Here is a 13,839-nt window from a genome sequence, read left to right as displayed (position 1 = left end):
ATGTGGCTGGTGCATTTCTGAGACCAAAACTAAGGACTCTAAACTCATATAGACCGAAAGGGCTGCAAAATGCGGTCTTTTCTTGATCCCTGGGATCAATCCTTAATTGCCAGTAACCCTTTACTAGGTCCAACGATGAAATGAACCGACAACCCGCTATGGTTTCAATCAGGTTGTCTAGCCTGGGCATTGGGTAGGCATCAGGAGTGGTTACGCGGTTTAATTTCCGGTAATCTACACAAAATCTAATGCTCCCATCAGGCTTGTCCACCAGGACTATCGGAGAGGACCAAGGACTAGAAGAGGGGATGATTATGTTCTCCCTAAGCATCTCGTCCAGCTCCTTCCGCACCTTGTCCCTATAGGGTCCCGTCACTCGGTACGGGGATACTGCTTGCGGGGGTGCATCCCCTGTGTGGATCCGATGCATCACTCCCTTCACTATCCCCGGCTTATTTGAAAAAACCTTATGATATTTAGTGAGCAGCACTTTTAGTTCTTGCTGCTGGTCTTGGGTGAGTGCAGGACTGATCTTCACCTCATCTGGGTTGTATTTCACTTCCCCTCTACCCTCCCAGAAGGGCAATTCAGCTTCCTCACTCTCAGCTGCTTTTATGGCAAATAAAACCCTCTGTTCCCCTCTGTAGTAGGGTTTCAGGGCATTCACATGTACCACCCTCCGTGCTTGGTGTTCCTCCTGTTCTATAAGGTAGTTCAGGTCCGACATCTTGGAAATGACCCTGTATGGTCCTGCCCATTTGAGCTGCAGTTTGTTCTCTTTGCAGGGCCTAAGCCAAAGCACTTCCTCCCCTGGGTTAAAGTGCCTCTCCCTGGCTTTCTGGTCATACCAGGTTTTCTGTCTGACCTTCTGAGCTTGCAGGTTTTCTGCTGCTAGCTCTAGGTTTCTCTTCAGGTCATTCATTAAAGTGTCTATATACGTCACAACATCTTGTGGGTCACCCTGGGTGATCTGCTCCCAATTCTGTTTGATTAAATCAAGTGGACCTTTTACTTTTCTCCCAAACAAAAGTTCAAACGGACTGAACCCAGTACTGGCTTGGGGCACTGATCGGTAAGCAAACAAAAGGGATTGCAGCTTCTGGTCCCAATTGTTTGGATTCTCTGCCAAGTAAGCCCTAATCATGCGCATCAGAGTCCCATTGAACTTCTCCGTTAACCCATTACTTTCGGGGTGATAGGCAGTGGTTTCCTTGTGTTTAATTCCACAGATTTGCCATAACCGTTTCATGAGCTTTGATGTAAACGATGTGCCCAAATCTGTGATTATTTCTGAGGCAAATCCCATCCTGGACATATACCCCACCAAGGCATCTGCCACTGTGTTAGTTTCGATGTTAGTCAAGGGAATGGCTTCGGGTTACCTCGTGGCATGGTCCACAATGGTGAGAATGAACCGGTTCCCCCTCTTTGTGGCCTTGGGCAAAGGTCCCACAATATCCACTCCTATACATTTGAACGGGGTGTCAATCACAGGCAAAGGGCACAACTTCGCTTTGGTCCTGTCACGGTTATTCCCCTGCCTCTGACACACATCACATTGTTTACAGAACTCCTTGATCTGCTTCCCTATTTCAGGCCAGTAAAAATTTTGTGTGATTCTCTGCTGTGTTTTGTTCACCCCCAAGTGCGCAGCAAACATGTCAGAGTGCCCCCTTTGTAAGATCATGGGGCGATACTTTTCAGGTACCACTAGCTGACTTCTGATCCCATCTCCCCCTTTTGAGACATTCATCAGGGTCTCTCTATATAAAATTCCCTTTTTCTCGTGAAATCTCGCTGGGGTTTCAGGTGTTAGCTGGGTGTCTGTCACCTTTTCAAAACACTTTCGGAGAGTGGCATCTGCCTTTTGCTCTTGGCCAAATTTGCTGTCTGTGGTTAAGGTTTCTGCCACAGCTTCGGGACTACCCTCATCTGCTTCAGCCTCGGGCTCTTCAGTACCCCCCTGAACTGTCCCCGTGGTAGCTTGTGAGCGTGTAATCACTAGCACCCGTTTCACATGTTCAGCCAGGTCATTTCCCACGAGCACGGCTGCTGGCAGAGTCGATGAAATCGCTAGCCGCCAAACTCCCCTCCAGCCTTGAAAGCTCACAGGTACCTCAGCTACTGGCAGTGAGATCACCTGCCCCTCAATCCCTGCCACCTTCAGGCTCTCATTTGGGATTATATGCTTCCTAGGAATAATGTCTGGATGGCACAGGGTCACCTGGGAACAAGTATCCCTTAGCCCCCTATACTGATGGTCAAGTATTCCTACGTCCACCCCAGCGGTCTCAAACAATTGCGAATCTGTCCTAACTAGTAAGCAGCGCTTGACCTCCACAAGAGGACCATTTTCCCCAGCCTGATCAGCAGATGTAACTGGTCCAGAGTGAGTCGCCATGGCAACAGGCTCCCTCAGTGGCAAGGAGCTTTGCTCTGTCTGGACACAGAACACAGCTTTTGGCTTGGTTCCACTCAAATCATGAGGCAAATTTCCCTTTAGCTGCTTTAATTTCTCACACTCTGAGATTAGATGGCCCTTTCCTTGACAGAAATAACATTTTCTGCTGTACTTGGAGTCTTTCTCCTCTGTTTTTGGTTTTCCCTCCAAAATCTGAGGTCTTGGTGGTTTCATGTCAGAGGGCTTCCCTTCAACATGGGCCCCTCCCCCTTGCTGGTTTTTCCCTGGTCCCTGAGCGTACCTGCTGTAGGTTTCTTTGGGCTTACCCACAGTTTTCCCCTCAGCACCTAAGGGCTTCCTTATTTGGGAAATAAAATCTGCGATCTCCGCCGCTTCTGTCACAGTTTTCGGTTTCCTCTCTCTCACATGGAACTTTAGTTCCCCATGCAGGACTGAATAAAATTGCTCCAGCGCTATCAGGTCTTTGAGCTGCTGGAAGGTCTCTGTCCCCTCCTGAGACAGCCATTTCTCTAGCAACCTCACCAGTTGGGCCCCCACTTGGGTAAAAGTCTGCTCTGGTTTTTTTGTGAGTGACCTGAATTTTTGCCTCAGCTGTTCAGCATTTATCCCATGCCGGGCAAACACCAGTTTTTTAAACTCAGCGAAGTCTTTCAGCAGTTCCACTGGCATCTCTGCATAGACTTCTGCCAGGCTGCCACTGATTAAAGATCGCATAATGGTCATCTTCTCAGTTTCCCTTACTGAGAAGTCCACAAACGCTCTTTCCACGAGGGAAAAGAACACCTCAGGGCAATCTCCCTTGTTGTACACAGGGAATTTCTTCAAGTCAGTTTTAGACAATTGGCCCACCTCAGAATCTCTATTGTTATTATTGTTCTGGTTCATCATTTCCAATTTTCTTAACTCAAACGCCATCCTCTCTCTCTCCAATCTTTCTTCTCTTTCCATTCTCTCTCTCTCTAATCTTTCTTTTTCCATTTCTAATTGTTTCATCCTAAATTCATGCTGTTGGGCTAGGAGCATTTTTCTGAGTTCTGAGGTCAGTTCTCCCGCGCTCTCATCCTGCACTGAGCCAAATTCCTCCTCAGAACCTTGGTCTCCCTGTGGTTCTCTCACTTCCCCCATTTCTGCCATTTGGCTTCGAGTCAAGGGCATAATCCCCCCAGACCAGGCTGCCTTCCAAAGTCACGCCTCAAAATAAAACGACGACTTTTTTTCCTTTTGCCTCAGAAACAGCCTTCTATAGACTGCTGCTGTCCCTCCAGCACCCACTTGCAACTGTTGCCAGACAGAATTCACCCCCTCTGCTAGGCCTCTCAGCAGACAGGCTAGATCACTGTTACTTCACTCAGCTTTGCCTCAGCCCTTTCCCGCCAAAACGGGTTGCCTCAGAGCTCCCTAATCTAGTCCCCCAATCTGAGTTTGCACGTTCTTCCACTAGCCTACCTCCCCGTGAGGTAAGCCTAGAAGATTACCTACGCGCCCTCAGATTTTCCCTGACTAGACCCCCCTTGCTCTGGGCACACTAGCCAAGGCTTTGCTGGACCACTGGGCAACTGGACCAGTCGGATCCCACCCGCTGGACACCAATAAATGTAGCAACCCCAGACCTACTGGAGTATCCCACCCTGTAGTTAGGCTGCCACCAACCATTCGCTCTACCAAGTCACCCAGACCAGGAATGGATTTTAATAAACAAGAAAACAAGGTTTATTGAAACAACAAACAGGGTAAATAAAAGGATCAGGTAAATAGGATACTGGAACTTGGTATAGTCCCAATCATACACATACAACAGATTGGTTCTCACGGAACACTTTAAGGTAACGCGCAGACCGTGAACCTATCAGTTCTGGCTACCTAGATAGAAACCTGAACCTATCAGGTATGTACTATCTGACGAACAGTTGGACCCAGTCTGACCCACAGACTCCAACTCCACTTCTCCACGTCAGCTCTCTTACGAAGGACTTCCCCCAAATATATACAGTACAGCTCCTCCCCCCTGATGTCCCGCCTTCCACTCCCCATAGGATGGAACTTTCCCTCCAAACCCATGACAGACAGGTACCATCAGTGCTGTATGTGACAAAGACTTTTTCTTATACAGCAAATGAAAATAGATTTTTCTATGTTGTTCGTATAAAATCTACCTTTCTCCATAAAATGCTGCTGTAAACTTACCAATACAGCACAAAACAAGGAGTTTGTTTCATGAAAACAAAAACAGAAAACCCAAAGATAAAAAATTCCAGACCTCCACAGGATAAATATTTGATTAAAAATACAAAACTAAATCCATCAAAAGTTCAAATGTAAAAGTACTTAGCATGCAGGATTGTTAAGAATAGTCACAATACAAATTCAGGATATCTCTGTAGGGAAAGACTTACTAAGATCGCGGTCACACGAGCAAAATGTTTCCGTGTTACTCCTGATGAGTTTGACCTCTTTTTCTGGTTCAGCCGATGCACAGCCATTATCAATTCTTTTGTTCCCTCTCTATACTATCTCTGCATCAAATCCATCCCGCTGGGAGTCTACTACGATATTTGTTCCACATTTTACAACCGGTGCAGTACAATCAACATTCCATAAAGCGTGTACTACAAAACTGATTCAATGCCTTTACATCTGGCATGTGGCCCCACCACCATGACAAACTCCCTTAATTTTTAAACAGATAATTTTCAAACGGGAATGTCAGTGCATTGATATGCTTCTGTCAAAAGGGCTGTGGGTTCTTTGCCATTGAGGGTGATGCAGTGCAGAAACAGGAAAAAAACATGCTCCAGATGAATATATGGCCAGCAAGGTAGTTTTGCCAACATACCGATGTACCCACACAAAATTTTTAAAAAGGTGAAGGAAAGGAGCAGAGAATACACAAAAAGAGGAAGGTATATGATCCACTGCAGAGGTGTAGATGAACATATCACTTCTAATTTAACTAAAATGTGAGAAATGGTCAAAAATGTGATCTAAGTTACGTGACTGCAATGTGCAATTCTACAAGGAAGCAGCCTCAGTTGATTGTAATTAATTGACTTTCTTTTCTATAGTCCTTTGATCTCATTCAGTGGACTTATTTGTAGGTTTGTTGTTATGCAAATTAAATGTTATGTATGTAAAGTCTATAATAATTACAATAAATTAAATCAAAAATAAATGCTTTAAAAATTAAGATGTTTTTCAGTTTTGTGTTGCAGCAAAATACATATTACACTGCTGCTTTTGAAATAAATTTTGTCAGTGACACTTTTTCCATTTTTATAGTCCCATAATAATTTCCTGGTTATTACTGTCTTAATTCAGTAGGATCAAACAGTCCAGACGAGGACACACCAAGAATGTAACTTCTTCCCTGGACAAATCAGTTGAAAAGAAGATCAACTATACAGAGAGAGGAGTTTATTTTGATGCCCCATCTTGGGCAACTGTAAGTCTGTGTGGCATCCAGACATTAGTGATAAGAAGCAGAGAAATGGTTGTGGGAACATATTGATAATACAGTGACTTGTTTATTAGATATGAGCACGATTGTGCATATTTTGTGCTTGGAAGAATTACATCTTCTAACTAGTTTTGTATTGTTTTGTTCTATTAAAATGTTGAAGGCATTTTGAATGAGGATGTTGAGGAGGGTAATGATGAGAATAATAATGACAGTAATAATACAAGAACTTGGCTAGGCTACATGGATTCCAGCAATGTCCCCCATGGTTTTTCAGAAGCGAATGGGAGAACTCATGCTGAGGTTTAGGTTAAGCATCATTAACTTGCAGAAGATCTGCAACTTTGCCTCATGTGTACTTCAGATAGTCCCAGGGAAGCTGTGGAAATCTTGAAAACATAGTTTGGAATGGATGAGGGAAACAAAATGGGTGGATTATATTGGACAGAGTATGTGGGAATTTAAGCAGAACATAGACATTGGCTTGAATCCCATTGATGATCACAGCTAAAGCAGACCCAGGCAAATTAGTAAATCAGTGGGATTTCCATAATTTTTGATTCACCATTCAGCAATTGATTCAGTGGGTCTATCCTCGCTGGAATTACCAATTGGTGTTAAGATTGGTTGCTCCATTGTGCATTTCAATAGATCAAGGTCCATTTTTATTTTATATTTTTTTATTATTGCTGTTGTTTTAAACATTATTTTAAATCTTGCTGTTGTTTTATGCTGATGTTCTAGCTATGTTTGCCTTAGAGGTCAGTATGAAAATATTTTAAGTAAATGAGTTGTGTAGAAACAGATACACCTTGGACAGCCCCTTTCATTATACTGAGGTTTTCACAAGAGAGATATTGTGTACATGGTACCAAATAATGGAGGTCTCCACTATCTCAGCAACCATCAAATGACTAGAGCGTTAACCTGTCTCTTTATTTCCATATATATTTTTAGAACTTTCTTCAGTTCAGCAGTAGTGCCACTACAAAGACTTTGTGGAATGTGCTGACGGTCACACAGCAGCAATCTTCTAACTACATTACCAAGCCCACGGCTTCCTACTTTCTGCTTACTCCGTATGCTAAACTTGGATGGTGAGTGCTGATTGTTTGGTAGTTTGCTTGATAGAACATCTTCAGTAGCCATACTAGGATATCTAGAAACAACCACATTTCATTTGTTTATATACTTATTAAGATTCTTCACAGATAAGATACTTTGATAATTATTTTTCAGTCTAATTGATGTGCAATATACAGCTGTATTCCATATTTGGTTTTAGCAAGTATGTCATTTATCAACAAAGCCACAGAATATTTATTTATTTATTTATTTATTTATTTATTTATTTATTTATTCATTCATTCATTCATTCATTCATTCATTCATTCATTCATTCATTCATTCATTCTATTTAATTGGATTTTCATGTACGATGATTTAGACTTGTTTTAGATAGTTTTCCTTCGATGTCACTTTCATGTAGGAAAACCAACTGTATATAATGACATTTTCCCTGCAGTATGCTGTAACATGACAAACTCACATTTTTAATGTATTTCCTACTATATGGAAACTCTGTAAAATATTAAACATGTCCCTGTATTTCCTTTTGCATGTGAGGAAGGGGCTACAGAACACATGAAAACACATACAGTGGTGCCTCGCTTGATGATTATCTCGTTAGACAAGGAAATTGCTTGACGATGAAGTTTTTGCGATTGCTTTTGCGATCGCAAAACAATGTCTTAATAGGCAAAAATTTTTTGCTTAATGGCGATCTTTACATCTGATTGTCGGGTCTTCAAAATGGCCACCCGCTGTTTAAAATGGCTCCCTGCTGTGTTTTAGGACAGATTCCTCACTTTACAGGCACCAAAAATGGCCACCCTATGGAAGATCTTTGCTGGACGCTGAGGTATTTCGCCCATTGGAACGCATTGAACTGGGTTTTCAATGCATTTCAATGGGCTTTTTTGTTTTGCTTGACGAGGATTTCACTTAACAGCAATTTGAATGGAACGAATTATCCTTGTCAAGCAAGGCACCACTGTATACTAAATATGACATTAAGGTATACCAAGAACACAGAGTTCTAACTCGTGTTCTCTGACGATGCCGCCACAGAGACTGGCGAAATGTTAGGAAGAAAAACTCCAGAACATGGCCAAATAGCCCGAAAAACCTTCAACAACTATCCCAAGATTATTTTTTTGGTTTATGCTGCTGCAAACTAACATAGGTGCCTCCAGTATGTTTAAAATACCATGGCATGTGTTCCTTACTCAAAGTTTTTCCACACAGAAGTGCAGGAAATCATCTTGTTTGAAACAGCTTTTATCTCCAGTGGGAGTGATTGAACTTACTGGGTTTATGGTTTCAATCCTATATACTATTTGGAAATTTGTAAGATTGCACTGTAAAATACTAGAACTATTTGGTAAAGTCAACCATCTGGAAACTTAGGGAATTATATTATACTGACCACCAGGGCATGGACTGAAGCCAACATCTGATAGCTTGATAGCCTAATTAATTATTTGATAGCCTAATTAATTTTGTTTCATGATTGTGCCACACCATCATACACAAATGAGCATTCATTTAAATGCAGTGCCCTTATGTATTAATATCAGATGAAGAGTGTCAACTCTGACAGAGAAAAACTTTTTCCGATAGAGAAAAAAATGCTGAAGATCAAGAATATAAGTGTATAAAAAGAGAAAATTATTTTATTTGCTCTCCAGGGCAATGACGTCAGCTGATTTAAACCAGGATGGCTATGATGATCTAGTGGTTGGAGCACCAGGATATAGCCAACTGGGACGCATTCAGACAGGACGTGTATATATTGTGTATGGTAATCAGTCAGGTTTGCCTCGTGGAGATTTGGATCTAGACCAGGAAGCAGATGAAATCCTAGAGGGAAGTAAGGTAAGAAAACAAGTCAGATGTTGGGCATTGAAAATGCTTAGTTTGTGTTTCAGGTCAGTTATGTCCAGTCCCATTTTGTTAGTGTAAATTAGCAGAGCTTTTGTCCCAGTCCAGGCAGTCCAATTGATCACACAAACACAGGCAGCTTCTTCCAACACCAAATCCTTCCAACAGCTCTATCCTTTACCCCTCCTGGGATCTGAATGGCAGGACTCTCACCTTTCTGGACTGGTTCCTCTTGCCTCTGTGGTACCGTCTGGCACCCACCGGCTTCTCTGGCGCAAGGCAGACGTCTCTGGGCCCATAACCCCTTGTTGGCATAAAGTTAGCAGAACTTTTGTCTCAGTCCAGGAAGTCCAATTGACCACACAAACACAGACAGCTTCTTCTAACACCAAAATGTATGTACAGTATATACAACAGTACAAACCAGCAGCATGACAGCATGACATCCAAAGAAGAGATCCATACTTCTTCTGTACATGTCCATACATATATATACACACATACATATTTGCATACAACCAATCATTGTGGACATTGCATCATCCTGCATGACTCGGCATTCTGCACCTCTGTGAAATATGGCTTCTGATTACCACTTGTTCTGTCTCAGGTTGGAAATTATCCTTGACACATTTGTTCTTTTCTACCAGCAGTGCCAGTAATTTAGTTTCTGGGAGAAGTTGGGTTTAAGTATTCTTTAAAAAGCAAAATGAAACATACATTGTAACTACATGGTGGGGAATGTTTCATTCTTAAAGTGTTTTGGGCTATAGGTTTCACAGTGCCTTATTAGTAGTCATGCTTTCTGGAAGGCCTAGAAGGTGAGGCCCAGATGCTGTCCCTTCCTGCTCTGTTAACTGATGATCAAATCAAATGAGGATTCTTTTGTTGATATAAGTTTGAGACCCATGTTTGATGTAACATATTGACTGAAATCCTGTTGCTTAGTATAGTAAGTTGCAACCATAGTAGGCCCTTGAAGTACTGTGGATTTGTTAGGTCACCTTCTCTGTAAGTTCCATGGATTCAGTGCACCTCCTCTAATTATAATTTACTGCATTTCAGCCACTGGTGTTCACGTGAGGTTTGCAAAATTTGCCATGGCAAATTGTGACTAATTGACAGTGTGCCAAACCAACTGAATTCCAGCTGTAGTAATGTTTGGTCATTGTTTTTTGTGTCAAAACTTTCGTACATTTTCAAGTTGGAAAGTATTCAAAAGTTACACATCACTTTTGACAGCATTTTAAAAGCATTTTATAGAAATAAAATAAAAACATATCCTAGTGAATTTTAATTGCTGTGGATATAATCATAGCGTTTCTTTCTATTTCAGTCTCCAAATGAGATGAGAACCAGGGATATGTTGTAACAGTAGGTTGAGTCGGGAGGGGCAGTAGTATCACTAAGTAAGGGCAACAGAGGACTCTCGAAGAGAGGATGGAAGTAATGATTGTGGGACAGGGAAGGAACATTGTTGAGAAAGAAGGAAGAATAGTGAAAACCTATAGTATCAGCTATATGAAAATTTTAATATGCAGTTCAGGTTAAGAACTTTATTTACATGTGCTGGCTTTGCTCCTACTAATTAAATACGATAGACAAAAAATAATATAATTTTATTCATTTATGGCCTTATTTTTAGCATTCAGGCACACGGACTCAAAACGTGACAGCAAGCTGAGTAAGATGCCCTCAAGAGCTCTTCCAGATGTAGCACTGGTTCTCCTTAAGCACTGGGGTCTTCATTGAAGCTCTCAGTGCTATCCCACTAGCCATATGACATTTTTCTTCTCTTGCTCTGCTCTGTGCTTTCCCCCATACCCTTCTTTCATTTATCCTTAAACCATGGTTTATTTTTCAGTATTGCTTTGTGCCGGGAGTGATGGGTAGTCTTTCAGTATGGTGAAGGAGTATTCAAAACATGGCTGGACAGGAAAGGCAGCAGTGGGTAAGGGGAGAACAGGAAAGCCAGAGGGAGCAAAAGAGGGCACTTCATCTCAAGCCATTCTGTTGGAGAGGCCAGGCTTGGGAGACAGAGAGAGCTGAAGATGCAATTGGGGTGGGGGAGCAACGATGCCATTTCCACTGATGCAAGGTCAAGGAGGATGATGGGGTGGCCTTCTTAATGACAGAGGAGGAGGATGCTTGGGAGGGTCAGAGAACTCTTGACAAAGGGGTGCAGGGAGTGAAATAGCAACAGGTTTTCAAGGAAGGAGGAGTGCTTATTCTGGCCCTGGGTGAGTCAGGGAGAAAGGCTGAGTAGACTCGGGGGAGGGAAGCTTAGAGGAGGTGAAAAAAAGGATGAATCTGACAGGCAGAAGGGTAAAGAAAGGCATGCAGGTCACAAAACAGCTGTTGATTTCTGTCACCGTGCCTTGAGAAAGGGGGTGAAATGGTGCAGGGAAAAGTGGCATTCTGGAGGACCCCCTAAGCTGCGAACGGACTACATTCTAGTTATCCCAGAAAGAATATGATAGCCAAACAGAAGCAGACCAAAAACAAAACAAAACAAAACAAATCCTTGGTTTCTGCCTGTTTACTTTCTGAGCAGCTATTTGATATGTAATTACTGAACATTCTTTTTGACTATTCCTTGTAGACGGGAAGAGGTCGGGAAAAGAGAAGAGAATAGGAGAAACAGTTTTGGAAATATGGCACCTGCTTCTCCCTGACACAAATCTCACTGCTTAGTACAGTCAAAATAGATATACTGTACCTTACATGATGAGTCATGCCAGAAAGAGTGGGGGAGGATTTTATTCTTCCAATAGTGATGAATAGGTCCACTGGTGAACTACATTTTCAGAAACGTAGGAGTGGGTGATAACTTTTATTGGACCATTAAAAAATCAAACAGATTGCAAGCTTTCATGGAGGAATTCTACTTCAGGCTAAGCACCTTCATGGATAATGCAGAAAAATTGTAGACAAGAGTCCAAAAATGGAAGGTGGATGTCTAAAAGGATTTAGTGGTCTCTGTAGTCAATAATTTTGACCCAAAGAAGCAGAATTTAACAGCTAGTATTTTATGTAGCTTTTAAATATAATAAACAGACATTATCTTTTGTAAATCAGTGCTTGATGAATTAATATACCTTGAAAGAATTGTCAGCTTACAGCTTGCTTTTGTAAAAATGAACAGTTATTTCTTTCCCCCTGTCCTTTCTTTTGGAAAAACAAAAGACATTATCTGAGCTAGTATCCTTTAAAAGGACAAGATTATACTTTAAAAGTGGCTAGTCTGAAAAATGACACACCGTGTCGCCTTTTAAGATTTCAGGAAGGTTTGGTTCTGCCATAGCAGTGCTGGATTTCAATGAGGATGGAGTACTGGACCTTGTAGTGGGAGCACCATCTGTAGGATCACAGCAGCTCAGTTATATGGTAAGAATTTATAGGATCAGATCCTATTTTAAGTCAAGTATTCCTCTCTCTTACATTGTTTTCCCTCTGACAATGCAAATCTTTCAGTGCTGTCCGTGGGCAGCTTGAGGCAGGAACCAAGTCACTGCCTCGCTCCCCCCACCGAAAGAGGCAGTCACTCTGCCTCAGTTGACCATTAAACCTTTCCTGGCTGCAGTGGTGGCGGGGTGAGTGGGTGCCTTGTTACTGCTTTTTGTTTCTTTCTCTTCCAATGGAGGAGGAGGAGGAAGAGGAAGAAGAAAAAGGCAGCAACAAGGCATCCCACACTGTGTGAGAAGAACAAAGATGTGGAAAGATAAAAACAAATAGTTGGGGCAGTGGAAAGGAGCAGGCAGCAATGACAGTGGTAGCCCAAGCTCGCTTGGATGCACATGCATGTGTCCCGTTGGCCACCTTTTCATTATACAAGGCTGCTCCTTTTCGCTCTCTCCCTCTCCAAGGGTACCAAGCACCATGGGCAAGGGGCCACCAGGGCCGCTACTGCTGTTGCTGCCTGCTGTTACCTACTGCCCTCACTTGTCTTCACTTCCTCACTGTCCAGCTTTAGCTTGGGGTAGTTGTGGAAAGCTTGCTGCTGCCTTCCTCTTCCTCTGCTGCTTCCTGGTACAGCAGAAGGGGCAGGAAATGTCTGTTTTCTAAATAGAGGAGAACAGCTGGTTGCCCTGATGGCTCTCCATAAGGCATCCTGGAGAGGTGGTAGGGAATGGTGCAGTGGGTGTCTCACTGAGGTTCATGGTAGGACCAACCCTCGTGCTACATACCCAGGATGTTGGATACACAGACAAAGCTGTGCAGTTTCTCAGCTGCTCAATTACAAAACAAGAACAAGCCAGTTTGTCAAAGGCAGACCGAGGGGGCTCATATTTGAATAAAATTAATAGTCTTTTCCTCTTAAGAGTAAGCTGCTTCTAGATTTGAGGCTGTTGTTTAATGAGGCACACAAATGTAGCACAGGTAAGCTTGTAATATAGATTTCAATAGATATGGGTACATTAAAAAGGTGTACTTTTTGGCACTGCCCAAAGTGAGGTAAGACAGGAAAAATATGCATCATCTGACTGATAGTTTTAGGACCAGTTTTTGTGTGTGCCAATACTCTAAATGTTAAATTGATTGATTAGATTATTCTGGAATGCAGTTTTGTGGCAGGATACATATTTTAACATGGTGATGAAAAGCTGAGGTAAATATGAATGCAATGCTTTATCATGAAGTATTGTGGTTTGGATTTATACCCTACTCAAATGTTGTTTTCTGTTACTTTAGGGCACTGTGTATGTGTTTTTTGGCAACAGAGGGGCGGCCTACCACAGCTTTCCCAATGTTACCATCGTTTGTCAAGTAAGTTTGCTAGAAAAAGATGGTACCTTTAAACCAATAATTAATGTTTCCTCTCTGTTTGCCTCAATTAAGCATACCCAAAATTAACAGATGCTGAATCTGTCTGGATGAGGGGCAAGAAAAAAAAAGGATGACTCTTGACAGGGCTAAGCATTCTCATGTTCGGCTTTGAGTGTTTAACCTGTTCTAGAAGGCCTTGCACTCTCCAGAAAAGGGCAGGTGTCTACCTCTCAATCCAGTATTGTCCCTTGAG

General features: G+C 42.3%; 1 protein-coding gene across 2 annotated transcripts in view; it reads left to right on the top strand.

Annotated features, from left to right (window-relative positions):
* The window catches only part of GPLD1 (glycosylphosphatidylinositol specific phospholipase D1), a 52,178-nt gene that overhangs the window by 25,101 nt on the left and 13,238 nt on the right, over window positions 1-13,839 (top strand). For both annotated transcript variants that reach the window (XM_020781557.3, XM_020781556.3), the window contains exons 13-17: window positions 5,738-5,861; window positions 6,834-6,973; window positions 8,627-8,813; window positions 12,096-12,206; window positions 13,512-13,586. In XM_020781557.3, the coding sequence (XP_020637216.3) occupies window positions 5,738-5,861; window positions 6,834-6,973; window positions 8,627-8,813; window positions 12,096-12,206; window positions 13,512-13,586 (637 nt within the window). The remainder of the gene's footprint in view (window positions 1-5,737; window positions 5,862-6,833; window positions 6,974-8,626; window positions 8,814-12,095; window positions 12,207-13,511; window positions 13,587-13,839) is intronic.

The sequence above is a fragment of the Pogona vitticeps genome, chromosome 4, assembly GCF_051106095.1.
Source record: "Pogona vitticeps strain Pit_001003342236 chromosome 4, PviZW2.1, whole genome shotgun sequence".
Classification (NCBI taxonomy): Eukaryota; Metazoa; Chordata; class Lepidosauria; order Squamata; family Agamidae; genus Pogona; species Pogona vitticeps.
This window is presented reverse-complemented; position numbering and strand designations above follow the sequence as displayed.